The 19,172-nt window shown below is 45.8% G+C and overlaps 1 protein-coding gene across 6 annotated transcripts in view; it reads left to right on the forward strand.

Annotated features, from left to right (window-relative positions):
* The window catches only part of AGMO (alkylglycerol monooxygenase), a 178,744-nt gene that overhangs the window by 89,796 nt on the left and 69,776 nt on the right, over positions 1 to 19,172 (forward strand). For all 6 annotated transcript variants that reach the window (XR_008310084.1, XR_008310085.1, XR_008310086.1 and 3 more), the window contains one exon: positions 67 to 183. Coding sequence is in view for 1 of the 6 variants with exons in the window: in XM_053263320.1 (XP_053119295.1) it covers positions 67 to 183 (117 nt within the window). In the remaining 5 variants the exon portion in view is untranslated. The remainder of the gene's footprint in view (positions 1 to 66; positions 184 to 19,172) is intronic.

Here is a 19,172-nt window from a genome sequence, read left to right on the forward strand (position 1 = left end):
CACAAATCAAGGTGGGAACAAATTAATGGAATTATAAAAGACTCTTATCTGTTTTATTGAACATAGATCACTGGAAAAGAGGTTCCCTTCAACCCCAAATTGCCAGTCTACCTTCAAGTCTATACAGTGGTTCATTTTGGCTTAATGCTGGGATTTTATATTGATTTATTCGCTGATAAATCTGTAAGTAAAATTCACCCTTACTTGAATATACTGCTTTGTGCTGCTGAAAAATATCACTAGTGTTGTGCAAATAATGCCTGTTGCTGCTAGAATTTGATACATAAAACTGAAACTTATGAAAGTTGCCTTTTAAAAAAATGCAAAAAGATTTTGAAAGGCAAGATGAATTCTTAATTTGAACTTGTGTGGATTCAGCCCGAATGGAGCTGGTCACAGTAGGCTGGGGCCGGCAATATCCCAGTAGGCTCTGGATGTGGAAAGGGGCACATCCAAGGAAGCAAGAAGGACAGAGAAGCTTGAAGCAGGAACTGGGATACAGAGTGGGAAGCGCACTTGCAAAGAACAGCAGGTGGCTGCAGCTGTGGTGGTATGATGTAGGATTCCAAAAGAGCTACCCAGTATTGTTCTGGATGGGCACAATACAAATATTTTAAATAAAATAACTAAGACCTCTACCCTCTTGCTGCCTAGTCTCATTCTCCACAGCTGTGCATGATCCTAGCTCCTCCTCCCAATGAGATCCTTCTGAACCAGTATGTAGGCCATCAGTGAAGCACTCTTCTGTTTTTGCAACATCTGGATCCGTGTTTAATAGTGCTGCTGTTGCTGGGGCTCTGATGGAGACATTGGTGGTTCCCCAGCAGAGTCTGAGCCTACAGTCTCCGGAACGTAGTCTTCTCTAGGTGTGTGGAGGTGTATCTGAACCCATGTGTTTCCGACCATGAGGGGTAGGGTTAAGTAGCAGAGGGAGCTACTGAGGATTCTGCTGCTCACAAGCTCCTCCTTTCTAGGGTCCCAGTCAAGGTGATCTCTGCCAGAATGTGGAAATTATCAGTTTTTCTGCTTAGCCACTGCCATCATTTTTTCATCTGCCACTATAGGATTTTATTTGTTTCTTAACCATTGTAAACATCTGAGCTCTTCTAATAATACAGAAACCCGAATCAGAATCAAGCTTTATTATGGTAGAAACCCATATGAGGTCACAATTCTGCTCAAACTTATGTTTTTATGAAAGCTATGTATGTTTTTATTTATTTATTTTACATATTTTATACCACCCAAAACTTACATTCTGGGCAGTTTACAACAAGATAAAAACAACATTAAAAAATTAATTAAAAACAAAAACAAGAAATTTGAAACACAACAAATAATTTAAAATTTTTAAAATAATATTCTAAAACAATATTAAAAACAATCAAAACAGTATCAGTTAAAGGCCTGGTTGAATAGATACATCTTTAAAGACTTTTTTAAAATTGTCAGATATGGGGAGGCTCTTATTTCTCTAGGGAGCGCATTCCAAAGCCTCGGGGCAGCAACGGAGAAGGCCCGTCCCCGAGTAGTCACCAGACGAGCTGGTGGCAAATGCAGATGGACCTCGCCTGATGATCTTCAATGGGCAGTGGGGTTCATAATTAAGAAGATGTTCTCTTAAATACCCAGCCCAAGCTGTGTAGGGCTTTATAGGTTATAACCAACACTTTGTATTTTGCCCGGAAACATATCGGCAGCCAGTGTAACTCCTTCAATACGGGAGTAATATGGTCTCTCTTAGATGACCCAGAGACTAACCTGGCTGCCGCATTCTGAACCAACTATAGTTTCCGGACTACATACAAGGGCAGCCTGTGTACGTAGCTCTTGTACGTGTTTTCATTTCCCACTTAGAGAATGAATATGATAATTAGTATAAAATATAAAGCCACTAGTACAATCTTTCTAAAATTTACTTTCATCCCAACACCTCCCAAGAGAGCCATTACATATTTCACCATTATGAATTAAAATTCCAATAATGCACAGCCTATGACCTGGCAAAGAAAGGGAGTAATTGGTCAGGGCTTGTGTTACAAATGAATGGAAAGCCTGCGTAAAAGTCCACATGTCATGATCCAGACCCTAGGAAAGATTCAGAAAGGAGAGCTAGAGAGAAGGCTGAGTTCCAGGAGCTTTCTAAAAGTCCAGAAGGAACTATCATAAGAAAAAGGCATGTATGTGAATAATATAATTTGGCATATTACTTCAATATCAGTTTTCCACTACCCTGAATTATGAAATGCCCATAGACACAACTGGAACATTTTGCTTGGCTATGTCACAAATATGGCGAGGCTCCATAAATAGATACAACTGTTTTCCTCATTTTTAGACACATGTTCCACTCCAGAATAGCAATAATGCACTTGAGGCAGTGCACAATTTTATATTTCTCTGCTTATGATGTCCTTGGTCTTATACACATAAGAACATTGCGTTTCTTTCTCTGCATTACGTTTATCTTCTAGTATGGAATGTTTCTTGGAGAAGATAAGAAAGAACCACAGAAAATCTTCTGACAAGAACATTTTTTGTTAGATCGGTGTTCTTCACTATTTTCCGAGTGGGGGACACTTTGGCAAAAAAACCTCCAATGTGAGTGCCCTTTCCCACTGAGCTGACCTCCACACAGTACTGCACTTTTCTCACAACTGGGAGGGCCCTTTAAGAAAGAGCCCTCTTAAGAGCTCTAGGAAGAAAGCACTGGGAAAGGCTACATTCCTCAGCACTTTGTGCATGCCCTCCAAGAAAGTGCAGAGGCTAAAGAGGAATCAGTTTCCCTTTAAAGATGCTCCCCTGCTGCAGGGCAGGGCGCAGCACTACAGAGTGGGTTGCCTCCACATAGTTCCAGGGGGGACTCTACAGAATGTTCTGCATTGGCCAAAGCTAGTCATCATTCAGATTTAGTTAGGGAGCCACACTTAGAGTTGATGGAGGCCGCCACTGGCTCCCAGACCTTACAATGAAGCACACTTGGTTTTGAACTAGAAAGATCGTCATTGATTTCAAATAACATCTATTTGGAATAACATGGCCTTGGAAAGGCCTAGATAGCAGTACCTTGTCATTTCAGTCTTGCCTTGAATCCAGTTCTACCTTTTTTTCATTAGGCAATGGGGGCGGGGGGAACCAGAACAGTATCCCTCTAGTGGCTGTGGCTGGTGTCTGTCTTATGTTTCTTTGTAGAATGTGAGCCCTTTGGGGACAGGGAGGCGTTTGTTATTTCTCTATGTAAACCGCTTTGGAAACCTTTGTTGAAAAGCAGTATATAAATTTTAGTAGTAGTAGTAGTACTGATAGGCCTATTGGGATGAGATGTGCAATGCTTGTGTTCCAGCTGCACATGATTAGGTGGGGTACCAACCCAAGAGGAGTTGGAAAATTTATAGGCCAGCCAATATATATTTAGTCTGGATTAGGGAACCAGGTTGGAGGTATATAAATGTGTTCATGAAACCTCCGAACTCACCAGAATTATCACTCATTCTAACCAGTTTTCATACCTCAGACTTGGTTCCCTGATCTATCAATAAAAATAAAATTTACCTGCAAGTTCCCCAACTCCTCTTTTAGACAATAGCATACCAGTCGAGGGGAGATTTATAATCATGCTTCTATAGTAAATGGAAGGTGACTGGAAGAGACGCCTGTGTAGGAGTTTGTTTCATCTGGCTCCCCACCCACCCAACCCTCCAGTGTTCCCTCTCAAGACAGTGTGTGAGCACATGCATTCAGACTGAGGCCTTCCTGATTCAACCTAACCAGGATTTAAAATTGACTGAGTGGACATTAAAAAAAAAATTGAGTGTGCATACATGCACACACCTTAGAGGGAGCACTGCCCCCCCCCCCATTCTGGATTGGGAGAGGGACTCTGGCTGTGTCATCTGTGCTTCTTCCCTATGTTTTCTTCCCTTTGTCTGCTATCTGTTATCTAATATTTTGCTCACTTTAATTGCTGTAAAATCTTGCATCTGGGTTCTCTCATTTTAACTGTCTTTCTGAAATACTAGAATATATTCCAAGCAGTGACACAGTTTACTCTGCATATCCTTTAATTATTTTCAGAGTATCGGGGAAAAGTCAAATTCTCCATTTATTTTTAAAACTTATGTAATGGTGATGCTACAATACATAGTAGAGAATTAGACAGGCACTTCTGTTTAGTTTTCCAAGTACACCTCCAGATAGTATTTGGGTATTTCATGAGTCCCAGCATACTGAAATTTGTAGGTCTCCAGCACTTTTTGGTCTGGCTACATCCACTGTTAAATAGTTTTTGAAATATTAAAAGATTAATGAGCTTGATTTGTATTTTTCAGCTGATATTATGGTTAAGTTATCTGAAAGATGGGTGTCAGATGTTTGGACAGGGGGCGCTATTTCAGTGCTTGCCCTAGGCACTATTTTCTCTAGATATGCCTCTGTATGGTTGCCTAATAATTGGTTGGGCCTGGTACAGGTTGGGCTGTCCAGAGACGGAGAGGCAGGGGACGACTTTGGGACAGCCATTCCAGTGGTGGTGGGGAATTGACAAAGATATGGCACTGGTAGGTCAGCAGGCTGTTACAGGGGAGGGGAATTCAGAAATTCAATTGCTGTTTCCCCTTCCAGTAGACCTACCACTTCTTTGACTTTGGAGAACTGTGCCAATAACCCACAGAACCTCCCCTTATTACTCTGTAATGCCAGGTCAGTCCAAAATAAGTCTGAGATCATCCACAATTTGATTATCGATGAGGGAGCCAATCTGGTATGCATGATGGAGACATGGTCAGGAGAGCATCTCCTTCTCTGTTTGCTTTTAGGAAGACCTTCAAGACACACCTGTTTTCTCAGGCTTTTAACTGAAATTAATTTTAAACTGTTTAATTGCTTTTATTCTATGAGATTGTTTTAACTTTTTATTCTGTGAGATTGTTTTATATCTGTTGTGTGTTAAATTGTGTATACTGCCTAGAGATGCATGTATTAGGCGGTATATAAATATGAATGAATGAATGATTATAGGAGATGGTTGTAGTATTGGCCAAACCAGCAGCTTATTAGTTTTATAAAATCCCATATTTTTGTTTAAATCTAGATATTATTCATTTTGGTCCTCTAGGAGTCACATCCACATGATTTGGAGTGGGGAGGGGAAAACAAATTGGAATGTTTTTATATTCCACTTAAATATGCTGCTGTCTTTTGCCTACCATCAGTGAGGCTGCTGTAAGAGAAAAGGAGCTCTCTTGAGCCTAGCACATCTTGGAAGGTGCTCCATGGAACACTGGGAAATAGAGACCTTCCCAGTGCTTTCCTCATATAACTTTATGTGGAAAGCTCTGGGAAGGACTAACTTCCCAGTGCTCCATGTTCACCTTCTAAGCAGGCACTAGGACTTCAATAGGGCTCCATTTCTCTTAAACTGTACCCCGCCCACATTGCTGGGCAAGGTGAAGCACTGTGAGAGGTCAGTGCAGTGGGGGACACATTTGTGAGTGTGTACAAAGTGGTCCACACTTCAAAAATAGATCACTATTTTAAATGATACACTTCTGTGACTTGAATCAAGCATTTAAATGGGTTTTTTCAATTTTTAGTTGAAAATATTCTGTAGTAAGCTATTGACTATCAAGATCTATAGATTTACTTATGAAGTCACCTAACGTCTCTGTCTTTTTAAAAATCTGAAATATGCTTTAAGATTGTGGTCAAGTCAGCATGCAACAGGAATATGTATATTTTTTTGTTTGGCTGCTGCCAATAACCACATTTGCAAAGTTGTGGCTCAGTCATAACTGGAGATCCTGCTGTGGTCTCAGTCACTTATCTGTTCAGATATTGCAGTATATAATTTTTCATTTATATTATATGTCTGTAAATGTATATTATTTTATGGACTGCAAAGAGGATCTTGCACTGACACTAGGGTGTAAATGTCACATTCTTTTTCTGCTGCTGCTTGAAATTATTTTAATATATAACATTTAAATTTGTACTCTAACTTGCTGCCATTCTGTGTTGTTTTGTTTTCATCTTTTGGAAAATCTGGAAAAATAAGTGCTTAAGCTGCAAAGGTACACTTTTAGTTTGTATAATGAATAAGAGATATAGGGACCTTGTTAGTGTGTATCTTCTGTGGGATAAGAGCTGTAAATAGAAATCCATCTTACTTAAGTAAAACATGCATATTTATACAATATAAAGTCACCTGTTTGTGCATCAAAATTGTATCATTTATGGATATTTATTTTATAGCATGTTTATTGTTATATACGAGCTACAGGCCCACAAGTTACAGTCCCTTTTTGATTCCAAAATGCCCACGTGCATAATACTTACCTACATGGGCATGAGGCAGCTACCTATATTTCTGTGACCGGGAGTAAGCATGTAGTGGTAGAAAACAGAGTAGGTAACATCAACAACTTACGAACCTGCTTGTCCTCAGACTAGGAGTCAGGGGCAGCCTCTGGGCTCAGAGCTGACAGCAAGGCAGGATGGGGGAGTTCATTGGATGACTCTCTGGGGTTCCCAGCTCAATCATCTTTGACAAGACCTTCAAATCTCATCTCAATCAGTGGATTCAAATATCACCCGAAGGCTATCTTCATAGTCTCCTATCCCTTTTGTTAGGCAGCATTTCTTGAACCCCTGCAGCCTGCGATATAAGGGCAGGACCTCCCACACTTCTTTGATCCACCAGACGATAACAGAAAGGTTGGCTTCTAGCAGCGGCCTGATGGGGTGAGCTCAGTGCCCCTATCCACCTGGAGAAAATGATTGAAGGTCTCTTACCACACCACCTCTGCCCAGAAAGGGGCCTGGCAGTGGGGTAGCCACCTCTCTATATCCGTCTGGAGACCAATGGACAAGCCTTGAACTTTAAGCTCAGGAAAAGTGCCTGAATCTGGGGTGCAGGCTGACCAAGAGGCAGAAAACCTGGAGGCCAGGTCTATCTCACCTTGGTTCCCCAAACATTAAGCCTGGGAAAGGTGCCTGAAGCTGGGGTGCAGACTGGCTTGACAAAGAGGAAGAACTATCCAGGAAAGGTGCTTGGCCAGTAGGAGGGCAGAGAGTCTGGAGGCTAGATCTCCCCCCCTCTGGTTTCCCAATGTGAGAGAAACCTTGGCCCTACAGGCTTTCTGCCCCTTTGGTTTCCCAAAGGCATGTAGACCTGGCCTCCAGGCTTTCTGCTCCACTTCCCACACCACTAGGCCTTTTTCCCTGGTAGAAGCTTCATGGTTCTCCCCACTTTTCCAAGCCAGTCTGCTCCCTGCCTTCAGTTACCTTTCCTGGGCTTAATTTTTGCAAACCCCAAGGGAGGTTTCTCACCTGGGCATTTAGGAACCTAACTCCCCCTCTCCCTCATTTCCCCCTGGGAAGCGTCTAATAAACAGAAAGACAGTATTTCTGCTTCTCATGCCTTTTTGATCTTTGTTCCACCTGTGATGACATATATGTGTAACCCAGGATTCTGGATGGTACATTGCATGTATGAACCACATAGCACATTTGCATGCATATTTGTTTCAACTGTGAGCCAGGAAATCTCTGGTTCAGGTCTTGCCCAGGCCACACACTAAGACAATTATTTCATAATCTCAAGGTGTCCATGTGCAGTAATCCTCTATAATAAAACGCTTGGTGTCCGTCCGTGGACGGACACCAAGCGTGTGTCCGTGCCTCCCTGGCCTGTTCTGCGCATGCGCGGAGCGCATGCGCAGAACAGAGCAAGGGAGACACGCCACCGGCACCTGGTGGCCATCTTGGGCGGCCAGAAGCGGCCGCCCCGAAGAAGCCGGGTGAGCGGCGCCGGGGGACACTGGCCGCCGCTGCCTTGGCCAGAGGACACGCCGCGGCGACAAGGGAGAGGCCCCGGGCAGCGGAGGGCCCGGCCGGAGCCGCGGGCGGCGGCGGTGGGCCTGCTGGAGCGGCGGCGGCAGTGGGTGGCGGGCCTGCCAGAGCCCTGGGTGGCCGGCCCGGCCGGAGACACGGGCCACGGTGGGTGGCGGCCGAAGAAAAATGCTGCCGCCGCCGAAGTCCCACCCTCCCTCCCTCCCAACTTCCGAAACCACCTTACCCCTCCCGTGACAGTTGAGAAAAGAAAGACCTAAATTGAAGAGGGAGAGCGGAGCTCGCAAGCAGTGCTCCTCCCTCTGCAAAGGCTCTGCCCGAACTGGCGCTTGGGGCCGAAAGGGCGCAAGAGGCGTGCTTTCCGCCCCAAGCGCCAGTTCGGGCAGAGCCTTTGCAGAGGGAGGAGCGCTGCTTGCGAGCTCCTCTCTCCCTCTTCAATTTAGGTCTTTCTTTTCTCAACTGTCACGGGAGGGGTAAGGTGGTTTCGGAAGTTGGGAGGGAGGGAGGGTGGGACTTCGGCGGCAGCGTCGTCGTCAGAATTCTTTTAAAAAAAAAACAGTAAAGGGGAGAGGAAAAGGCTAGCGCCCGTTATTATAACGGGCTTCAAAATACTAGTAGAATATATAACTAACCTATTGGATCATATTGACCTAGCCCAAAGGTTCCCAAATGTTGGTCCCCAGGTGTTGTTGAAGTACAGTTGTGGCTGGAGATGATGGGAGTTGCAGCCCAACAACATCTGGGAATAGGAGGCTGGGAACCTTCTGAGCTTGGGAACCTACAAGGATTTGTTGTTAGGATTATCAGCAGAATTAAGACACACTTTATTCAAGCCATATAAGTGTAACATTCAAATGTGGGATTTTTGGCAGAAATCATCCAGACTTGCATAGAATTTCAGTGTATGTGAACAGCTCAAAGGTACAATATAAATGCTAAGTGTAGAAGTAGTATGTATTCATGAGATCTTCCCACTGGGGTCGTCCTACATCTGGAAATACACAACGATTTCTTTGAATTAGTAGCAAGGATTGTATAATAACAAAACAGGAGATGATAGTCCTGTACAGATTTTAACTGACTGACTGGATTATGCTGCTGTTGCTGCTTCTGAATTCTGCATTTTCATCTGTTCAGACCTTTGGCCAAATCTGTGGACTTGGAGCAGGAACAGTTTGGTGTGTTTTCCTATTATCCCCCCACCTGCTCACACCACCTCTGCATTGCTACTGGTCTTTCTGTATCTTTCCATCCCAGGGCTTTTACACTGGCATTAGATAGTCTGTTTTACCTGAATATTATTTCTTAGACTGCAGATCACAGTAACTCTTGTTGAATTAAATGGGACTTATACATGCTTAAAAGCCACAGGATTGCAGTTTGAGGTAGGAGAGTACTTACCTTGACTTTTAAATTGGCTGGCTGTCCACAGTCTCAGATACAATAAGATCCAGAGCCAGCTCTTACACATTCCATAGCTATCCGTTATGTTCATCACTCCTATCCAAAGAAAGTCATCACTCCTATCCAAAGAAAGTCATGCAAACCATAGCAGAGAAAGACACGAGTCAAGAATGAAATCAGTTGAATTATTTATTTAACACGGCATTCTTTCATTTTACATTTTAAACAATCTGATAGCTTTTCTGTTTAATTTATAATTTTGCCAGTTTTATTCTGTCATTTATCCAAAAGACCTCAAAGTGACATATGGCAATAAAAACATAATAAAACAATGCAATCATTAGGAAATGATAACATAGCATAGCAATGCACTAAAATAACACAGTCAACAGCACAGATAAAAAAGACAACTTTAAACATATAAAACTGGAATGATTCTTGGAACCAGATGTAAAATATTCTCCTTATTAGGATTCAGGGTTTCAGACGGATAAATGGTTTGGTTTTTAAATTTTTATTTTAAGACTGTGTAGCAAGTGACAAAAACCACAAAATCTCACTCAAACAGTCTTTCTCCAGGAAAAAAAGTTAGGTGAAATCTAACTGATCAAGTTTATTTATTATTCATAAGCTACTATATTGGGAGCTTTGTCTGGCCAAAATATGCTTGGAATAAGAAGTAATGAAAAGTATTTTACATTTAAAGCTCCCTCTCTTGAATCTAATTATATGAAGTATGGAGTAAATCTGTGGTTTAATAGTTAGTACTAGAGAGAAATGTGTGTTGGCTTGTAAACTAGTTAGATTGCTGTTTAGGTTTTTCTAGGGCAGTGAATCTGTTTTCTTAGTTTTAATAGGAGTTGAAACTTTTGGTTAAAAATCCCCAGGGGATGCTTTTGGACTCTTCAGTAAAACAAAACCCACTCAGAAACAGCCTAGATCTTGTGGTTTGATGTGTTCTCCAAACACGGACAAAAGGAGTTCACACTGCTATTAAATTTGAGAATCCTGTCCAACGGCATCCTTCCCCCAAATGCCTTTGAGGAGAAGGGGCCACTGTGGAGGCTGTGGTATTCTTTCAGGATGAGTTTTTATTGAATTCCAAATATTCTCATCTGTTCTCAAGCCTTGTAGTCTGAACTAGAAAATCACAGCTCATAGACTGCATTGGAAAGTCTAACAGTGTAGGGTTATCCAGCATATCTCATGCCTCTTACTCTCCCCCCGCCAAGAAGAATAAAAGTCCATTCAGTCTGCAAGTGAAAGTGTCCTCCTTGTCATATAATACAACTGTTATCTAGTACTTTTCCACCTTAAATGTAGCATGTATGATATTCTCAATAATAGTTGCTTCTGTTTTATCTTTGCTGATTAAGTGTACATGTAGCAGAAAAGAAGGAAGATAACAATTTTTCTTTGTCTTGGATTCAAAGGTTTTGGATGAATGGCACTTGTGCAAGTGGGAGTCCCTAACTACACAAGCAGAAGTGCCACTCATACAACACATTGTCAATCCTCCTCTTCTGCTGGAACTTTTTGTGTCTCATTCTATGACATTCAGAACAGAGAAGGATGTAGTGGAAAACATAGGCTCTAGCTGTCCCAATTTACCAGGAATATGTCACTGATAAATCCCTATTTTTGCCTCTTGGGGCTGCAATTTGTTCCCCATATCAGTTAGAACTATCCTCCTTCAGGATTCAGCCCCCTCTTCAGAGTCTCTAAACATTTCTCCAAGTGGGTGGGTGAAGGCATTGTGTCCCTAGTGCACATGTATGTAATGTGTGCACAACTCGAAGGCACTATGCAGTACGTAGCGCATAGCAGGTGGGAGCATGTCTTTAGCGATGTGTAGCAGTGGGAGGGGAGCTTGGGCAGTACTCCTTGGTGTGAACATTGGTACAGTTTCCATCTTCTAAATACTGACAGTTATACATTTGTCTCATCTGCTTTGCTAATTTGGATTGATGTGTTCCTCCTACTTTTCCATTTGTGGCATGTTTGTAGTCAGAATTGTATGCCATGGCTCTGGGTTGCTTGGCCACACCCCTTACACATTGTGTACCCAGCTTGCTTGGCCATGGCCCTCCACCTAGTGTATCTCTGTTTGCATCAGCAAAATGTTGGAGGATATGGGGAACATAGGAAGCTACTGTCTACCAAGTCAGACCAAACTGCTCAGAGACATAAGTTTTGGGCAGTAGAAAAATATGTCAGTAAATAAATAAATAAATTGGTCCATCTAGCTCAGTGTTGCCTGCACAGACTGGCAGCAGCTGGAGTCTCTCCCAACCCTATTTAGAGATGCCAGGGAGGGAACTTGGAACCTTCTGCATACAAGCATGCTGGTATTCTTCCCAGAGTGGCCCCAGCGCCTAAGGGGGATATATTACAGTGTTCATGCATGTAGTCTTGCATTCATATGCAACCAGGGTGAACCCTGCTTAGCAAAGGGGACAATTTATGCTTGCTACCACAAATCCAGCTCTCCTGGGAGGAGGAAACCCTGTGAGCAGTAGTCAGGATTCAGCTCTCTGGGATTCTCCTGAGTACAAAGATTATCTTTATTGACCTGAATAAAATTCAGAGTGATGAAGAGATGTTAGCCCATAAGTATTCTCTTTCAGCAAAAGATCCTACCTCCATGTGTTGTAACAACTGCATCACACACAAAGTACAAAGCTCCATGACAGGGGCAGGAAAAATCAAATTGTTACTTAACTTGTGAACATAAACTATAGACAAAATGCCCTATGCATTTAGAACAAGTTGTCCACCTTTTGGTTTATAGCAGGCCTACATAACATGAATACTGTGAGCCAACTGCAGCCCCCTCCCTACAGATTCATGCCATCTGAGCCATAATACCCATAGATCTGGAAGTGATCCATTGTCATCATGAGAAATGGGTTACTGCGCCTGCGCAGGGATCTTCCGGATGGATTAATTAGCTCCTCTCTGGCTCTCCTCCCTGCCGTGCACGTGCTCCGTGCCTTTCCTTTTCCTGGAAGTTGTCTCAGTCATCTCTTTCTTGGCATTTTTTCTCAGTTTTTTTTCAACCGCTGATGTGTTGAGACCTATGGTTTATTGCTCCTCAGTTCATAGAAAAGAAAACTTTACTTCGAACAGATATTTCAGTGTTTAGGACTTCAGACTGTGAGTTAACTATTCTTAGTATTTTGGATGTTGGAGTTGGTTGTTATGGTTCCATGGCTTTGCCGTTGGAGGAGACATGGCTGATAGGAAAAAGACTACATTTAAGCGTTGCTCTCAGTTTAGGGCTAAACTACCCTCTACTGATGAACATGATCTCTGTTTGCTCTGCTTGGGTGAACAACATGTCCCAGCTTCTTGTAGGATTTGTGGATCCTTTTCAAAGAAGACTTTAAAGACTCACTCATTGCGCCTCAGGGCGGTACTGTATGGAGATGTGCTGTGTCCTCCGACACTGAGGACGGAGTCGACACCTTCTCGGTGTCCATCCCAGTGTCTGTGTGTGCACAGTCTCTACCCCTGAGGGATAATCTCGAGGAAATTGTCTTCAAGAAACCCAAGTCTACCGACACTGGGCATAAGAAGCGTAAGCGACATCGTGCTACATCAGATAGTAAATCACTGCCTCAGAAAAAGCACAAGTCGAAGTCGTCCCACTCATCTAGGTCAAGGACACCTATGCCGTCGACAGTCCAATATTGATCACCTTTACCATCGACAGACCCATCGATACTGTCCTCGAATATAACGCCCTATGGGCTGTCCGTCCTACTGTCGGCATTGACACATATGGTGACATCGACACTTCCATCGGTACCGACAGCAAGTTTTACATCGACGTTGACAACTATTTTTCTGGTGCCATCGACATCGGTCATGCTCCTGACCTTCTCGGTGTCATCCTTCAATACTGAAGTTAGCACCCTTCACCGTGCTCTACCAACTTCTCCAAGGGCTGCCATTGTCCTGCAACCATACAAAACGTTTCCTCTTTCTCCGGCTAGAACGCCGCTGAAATCTCCGTTGTTGCTGTTCTATACCAATGATGATGTTCTCTTGGATCAGGGGACTGCAAAATCCTTACTAAATGTATTGGATTCCTTCACGAGTACTCCTTCTGGTTCCACGTTTCAAGGTTTCCTGACCAGTGGTTTGGACATGGAGGTTGATGGAGAAGAGGATGTGCCTCCTAGGACCCCATCAATACCCCATTTCAGAACAGGAGCCAGGTCTACATCTTTCCAAGCTCCTATGGTAGCCCCACCTGCTAATTCTTCAACATGGGAACCAATGTCTACGTTTGTTCCCCCTCAACAGAATGTGTTTCAAAAAGACCCCATTCATGAATGTGGTTTTTGTCATAACTTCTCACTGGCAGCACAATTAGATTGAGCAGAGTTCCAACTGTGGAAGATGCAATGCATGCTTCAAAGCCTTATTCCACGTCAACCAGTGGGGATCATTCAACAACTGTACCTCCAGTTCAACCTCTGGTGCCTTTATCTCCTAGACCCATTGGGGCTCCAGTGGTTGTAAGCCAATGTGTTCAAACTACTCCGATGCCATTGGAAGTGCTCCTGGCACCTGCAGAGCCACCACCTCAACTTCCTGTTCAGCCACTTGGAGAAGTTCCAGATCTGCTTCCATCCTCCTACCCAGTGGAGCTTCTGACTCCGGTTGAGCCCATGGAGTCCTCTGATGACTCGTATGACTCTTCGGAGTCCTCGGATACTGACACCAAACAGGAGAATGACGCCCCACAAATCCTTCGGATCCACCCTCAGACATTCTTCCGAAGCCATCCACTTCTCCAAACAAAGAACTGAAATCATACACCAAAATGACTCAGCAGATGGCGGAAATGCTGGGTCTAGAGGTCAAGCACCCTACTACTGATCTCGAAGACCCCGTATACAAAATGATGGTAGCTGTACAATCCACGCAGCCTATTGCTCTGCCCATGTTGCCAATTATTACTAAAGCTGCTAAAACTACATGAGAAGTATTGCAAACATCCACACTATGTCAAAATGTTTAGAGACTCTGTACCACATACAGGACGATGATAACTCCTACTTATTGTAACATCCCGTCCCGAACTCCTTAGTTATACTAAATATAACTTAGTTATATACTGCATGTTTTCTAAGTCTGGGCAATGACATACTACCCCTTCTGACAAAAAGGGTAGGGAACTTGATGTCCTTGGGCTATTCCACTGCCAGCCTTTCTATTCGCATAGTAAATTATGCAGCAGGTTTTTCTGAGATGGAGCTGTTATAGGAGCACTTCAGCGTAAACTGAAATCACAAGGCAAGCTTTCACAGTGCAAAAACGAGCATGCCAGCAAGCAGAACTCATGGTAAAACTCTCTTGAAACACCTTGTAACAATGCACAGGCAGCTATGTTACACTGCTTGAGTCAACTCACACTGCTGTACTACCCAGGCTGTGGGAATTGACTCTGAGTTCCATATACATGCATGCATTTAAGATTGAGTGCCAAAGAATCTTTATGATTGTTTTTCTTTCTTTTGGGACGGAGAGAGGAGCGTATAATGCAAACATTAACACCTGTTAGGCACCTGAAACCATAGTTGGGCAGCTAAATAAAAGCCTGATTCTTTAATATGTTTTTTTTTCCACATGTGGCTTCTGTAGTTTTTGCAACTCATTCTCACCCTGACACTTGGTCTGCTGCTTCACCCGCCCGCCGCCGAATCCTTTCTTCCATGCCAGGTGTCCGTGTGTGTCCTCGTCGTCCTGCCTGCGCCTGCTGCAGTGCAGCCCCAGCCCCAGCAACGACGCTTTCCTCCACGACGGCGACCGCGCCACCATGTGCAGGCGAACAGAGGAGGCCTGCAGGTCTGCCTCTAAAAGCAAGGAGTCTCACCAAAAGGACACCCCGTTGTAGGAGTCAAGGAAGGATGCCCACATCAGAAGGTCAGCCCGCATGGGGGCAGTAACCCGGACCCGGTGGTGACTGCGCCGAACCCCCTTAATGGCATCACAAAGGCGGCGAAGAAAAGGCCGGCCCGGCACCACCACTCTATATGCAAAGTTCAGGTGTCCGATAAGTTGCTGCAGCTGCTTCAAAGTGACCTTATGTGCCTGAACGCAAGAGGCCAACAGCAACCGCAGCATATCAAGTTTGGCCGGGGGGAGTCTGGAACTGCCGGAATTGGTGTCAAGTTCGATACCCAGGAAAGTAAGAACCGTCGAGGGTCCCTCAGTCTTGTCCCGGGCCAACGGAACGCCCAGTTCATCACATAGGGCCTGAAAAACATCTAGAAGATGGCTACATTGGCCAGACCCTGGGCGGCCTGCCATAAAAAAATCGTCTAAATAATGAGCTGTGGTGTGGAGGCTGGTCTGAACGCAGAGGGCCCATTCCAGCATGGAACTAAACGCCTCAAATGCCGCACAGGAGACCGAGCAACCCATGGGCAGTGTAACCACGGTCAATGTAAAATTGGCCCTGAAATGCAAACCCCAGCAGATTGAAGTCTGCAGGGTGAACTGGAAGGAGACGAAATGCAGACTCAATGTCGCATTTCGCCAAAAGGGCACCTGGGCCACAAGACCTGACTACCCGGACGGCCTCATCAAACGAGGTGTATCTAACAGAACAAAGCTCATCTGGGATCCCGTCATTAACGGAAGAACCATGAGGGAAGGAAAGGTGATGAATCAGCCGGAACTCACCCGGCGCCTTCTTGGGCACCACCCCTAGGGGTGAAATACTCAAATCAGGCATGGGTAGTTCGGCAAACGGGCCAAGAACCCGGCCCAATGATATTTCTTTCTGCAGTTTCCAAAGCACCACTGATTCCATTCCCACAACCGACCTAAGATTGGGGGCCATACTGTGAACCCTAATACCTAAAAACGGAATACGGAAACCTAAGGTAAAACCCTCCCACAGGTAGGAAGCCTGAGCCCTTAACGGGTACTCCTTCAAAAGTCGTGCCAGGACTGGGACCCTAATTGGGCTGGGGCCCTTTACCCGAAGGAGCACCTTGAGCGGCGGCTCCGCCTCTCTTACCGCCTGCGGGTGGGTCCCTTGATCCACTCCTGGGGCCTCTGACGCGTTGGCAGTGAATGCTGGCATGTTTTCCACCGCAAAACCCGCATTCATGCCGGAAGCGGCAGGGAGATCTATTACAGCTGCCACTTGTATTAAAGGCCCAGCACGGCAGGGTACTTTGAACACCCTGAGCAGCCACAGGCCCGGGGGACTGAGCTGCTGGAGTCCTAGAAATAAGATGGCCGCTATCGGCCCGCTCTCCCTGAATAGGCCAGGAGGGGGTCATAATAAGGAGCCATAGCTCCTGATGTTGCCTGTCCCATGGGATAGCTGGATTCAGTGAAGCCCTAAGTCTGAAGGAGCGATCGTACCGCTCCCATGCATTGCCCATAAAATCCATGTAACCACGGTGAATTATGTCCATGTATTTCACCAAGGCTGGGCCTTTGGAGACGTGCACTTGCAGCATCACCCCCATATAAACCATGTACGCTGACAGCCAATTGGCCCAATTATGTTCAATGGGCTTACGTTTTGATTTTACTTCCTCCCTCTTCTGCTCACCTTCCTTCAAGACCGGTTCAGGCTCCCTGAATAGGAGTTGGAAAATATCCACAAATTCCCCACGCCAGATGCGCTCCCTAACTGTGGGCAACAGGTGATCGCCCAACGGCAGTGAGGTGTCGCATGGCGGGTAAGGAACCAGCGCACCCGAGGCATCCCAAGAGGTGCCTGCAACTGCAGGTGGCCCACCCCCAGCAGAAGAAGTGGCTCCTTGCCAAACCTGGGCACAAGCCCCATATGGGGGCAAAGGACCGAGCGGGGCAGGCTGCCACCCGTAAGGTGTAAATGTGTGACTCCAGGGGGACATTCCCCAGGGCCATGTGTAGTGCATGGACTCACCAACCCCTTGTTTGTCAGGCGGCCGCGTGTCTCCACTGCTGGACTCGGGAACAATCGAGGGGCCATCACTGCCCAATGTCAGATCCTCCACTGCCGGTGCTGGGTGCGAATCGCATGCCTCCAAAGCTTCAACCCTGGACGAAAGCGACTGGATGAGTTTAGCACGTTTGGCACCCCGGGTAACCCTCTTAGGCCCAGCTGGAACCCCAGATGGCCCCCCTTCTCAACCCCAGAGGGCGCCTCCCGCGTATCTTTTTCCAATGCCTCCAAGCGAGCTATGAGCGCCCGCACAGTACCCATGTCCCCATCATCCTCTGAGGAGGAGTCGGAAACAGGAGCCGGGCGTGGCGGAGGCCGAACGCGTTTCCCTCCGGACTTCGCTTTAGCTTTTTTCGGGCCCATGGAGATAACCCAGATAGGCAGATAGCAGCCAATACAAACTCCCCTCCCTTACTGCTATGACTGAAGAGAAAGGCTTGAAAAACTCCCCCCACTGCCACCAGGGAGATGCTCTAACAACGCCCTTGTTCTAAATTGCGTCCCAGCTACTGCTGCCCTTATTCACGCCCCCCCCACTGGCAGGAAGGCCTTTCCCAGGGCCTACTGAGAAACCCCCCAAGGAATACACCGCCACCCTGGAATGCACCACGTAGCCCCCAAGACTCGCCTCCCCAAAGCTGCCTGGAACAAAAAAGGGGGGGGGATCTGCCGATCGCCCATCAGGCAGATAATATACCCGTTGGCCGCCCACCCGAATAACAGAAACCCAAGCCAGCCGGCTGCAGCCGAAACCCAACGCCAGTAGGAGCTACCCTCCCAAGCCCAAGGCCCGCAGGCCTCTCGAACCATGGGGGGGCCTTGAAAAGCCGCCCCCCCGTGTCACCGCAACCGTCTGTGAAGCCTAGGGGCGAAAAGGCCAAGCCACGAGGAGCCGGCGGGGCCCTGCTCCGCGAGAACCAACCGCCGCCTGAAGGCCCCGTGGGCCACGCAACCTTGGAAGGGGGCCTTAATAAGCCACCCTCCGTGCTGCCGCCACCTACTCGGGTGGAAACCCAAACCCCGTCCCGGACTGCAGGCGAAAGGCAGGAGCCAAGAAAGGCGTCCTGCTTCGTTGCCTGCAGAGAGCGAACTGAGCTCTCTGAGACCCGAAGCAGGACGCGCGGCTGAAGCCACGCCCCCTGCACGGGCTTTTTGGCCAATCAGGCCTGATCCCTGCCTCGTGCTTCCAGAGGGGGCCAGGCAAATACGCTGCGCCGCATATACAAGCGACGGGCAGAGGGATTAGTAATAAACTATTCTAAGACAAAAATCGGAATTTTAACTGGTCAGTTGAAGATCACAAAGTAGACCAAGTAAAGCAAATCAAATACCTTGGGGTAGTGTTTCAATTAAACGGCTATAAAATGGACCATATTAGATCAGTAGTTGATACGGCCAAACGTAGTATTATAGCCATTCTGAAATTCTTCTGGTCCCAGGGAAGGAACTACATTCCTGCTGCCATTAAACTTTATAAGGCTAAAGTGATTGCCCAACTCCTTTACGGGACACAATTGGGACTGTATACCAACTTTAAAGATTTGGAAAAAATTCAAACCGGTTTTTTAAGAACTATATTTGGTGTACCCAACTGCGTTTCCAGTTCGGTGATACGCATGGAGGCGGGCATACTGAAATTGGAAACCACAGCCTGGCTCCTAAGGATGTTTTATTGGCTTAAACTTCATCTGCATCCGTTAGGGCTAATTCCAAAGCTTCTTGCGGCTGAGCCTCAGGCATCTTGGTCTAACAAAACGATAGATAAACTTAGCCAATGCAGCCTATCACCCACTCTATTATTAGAGAGCGGTGAGAACACAGCCCGCAGTCTAGTACGACAGAGATTGGTCGATATAGACATTCAGGAAGAGAAGGGAGGCTTGTTTACCATCTTTTTTAAACAAGTATATGCTAAGACGGATCTTGCCCCAGCAACGTATTTATTTATGATCACTTT

This window comes from Hemicordylus capensis, chromosome 6 (assembly GCF_027244095.1).
Source record: "Hemicordylus capensis ecotype Gifberg chromosome 6, rHemCap1.1.pri, whole genome shotgun sequence".
Taxonomy (NCBI): domain Eukaryota; kingdom Metazoa; phylum Chordata; class Lepidosauria; order Squamata; family Cordylidae; genus Hemicordylus; species Hemicordylus capensis.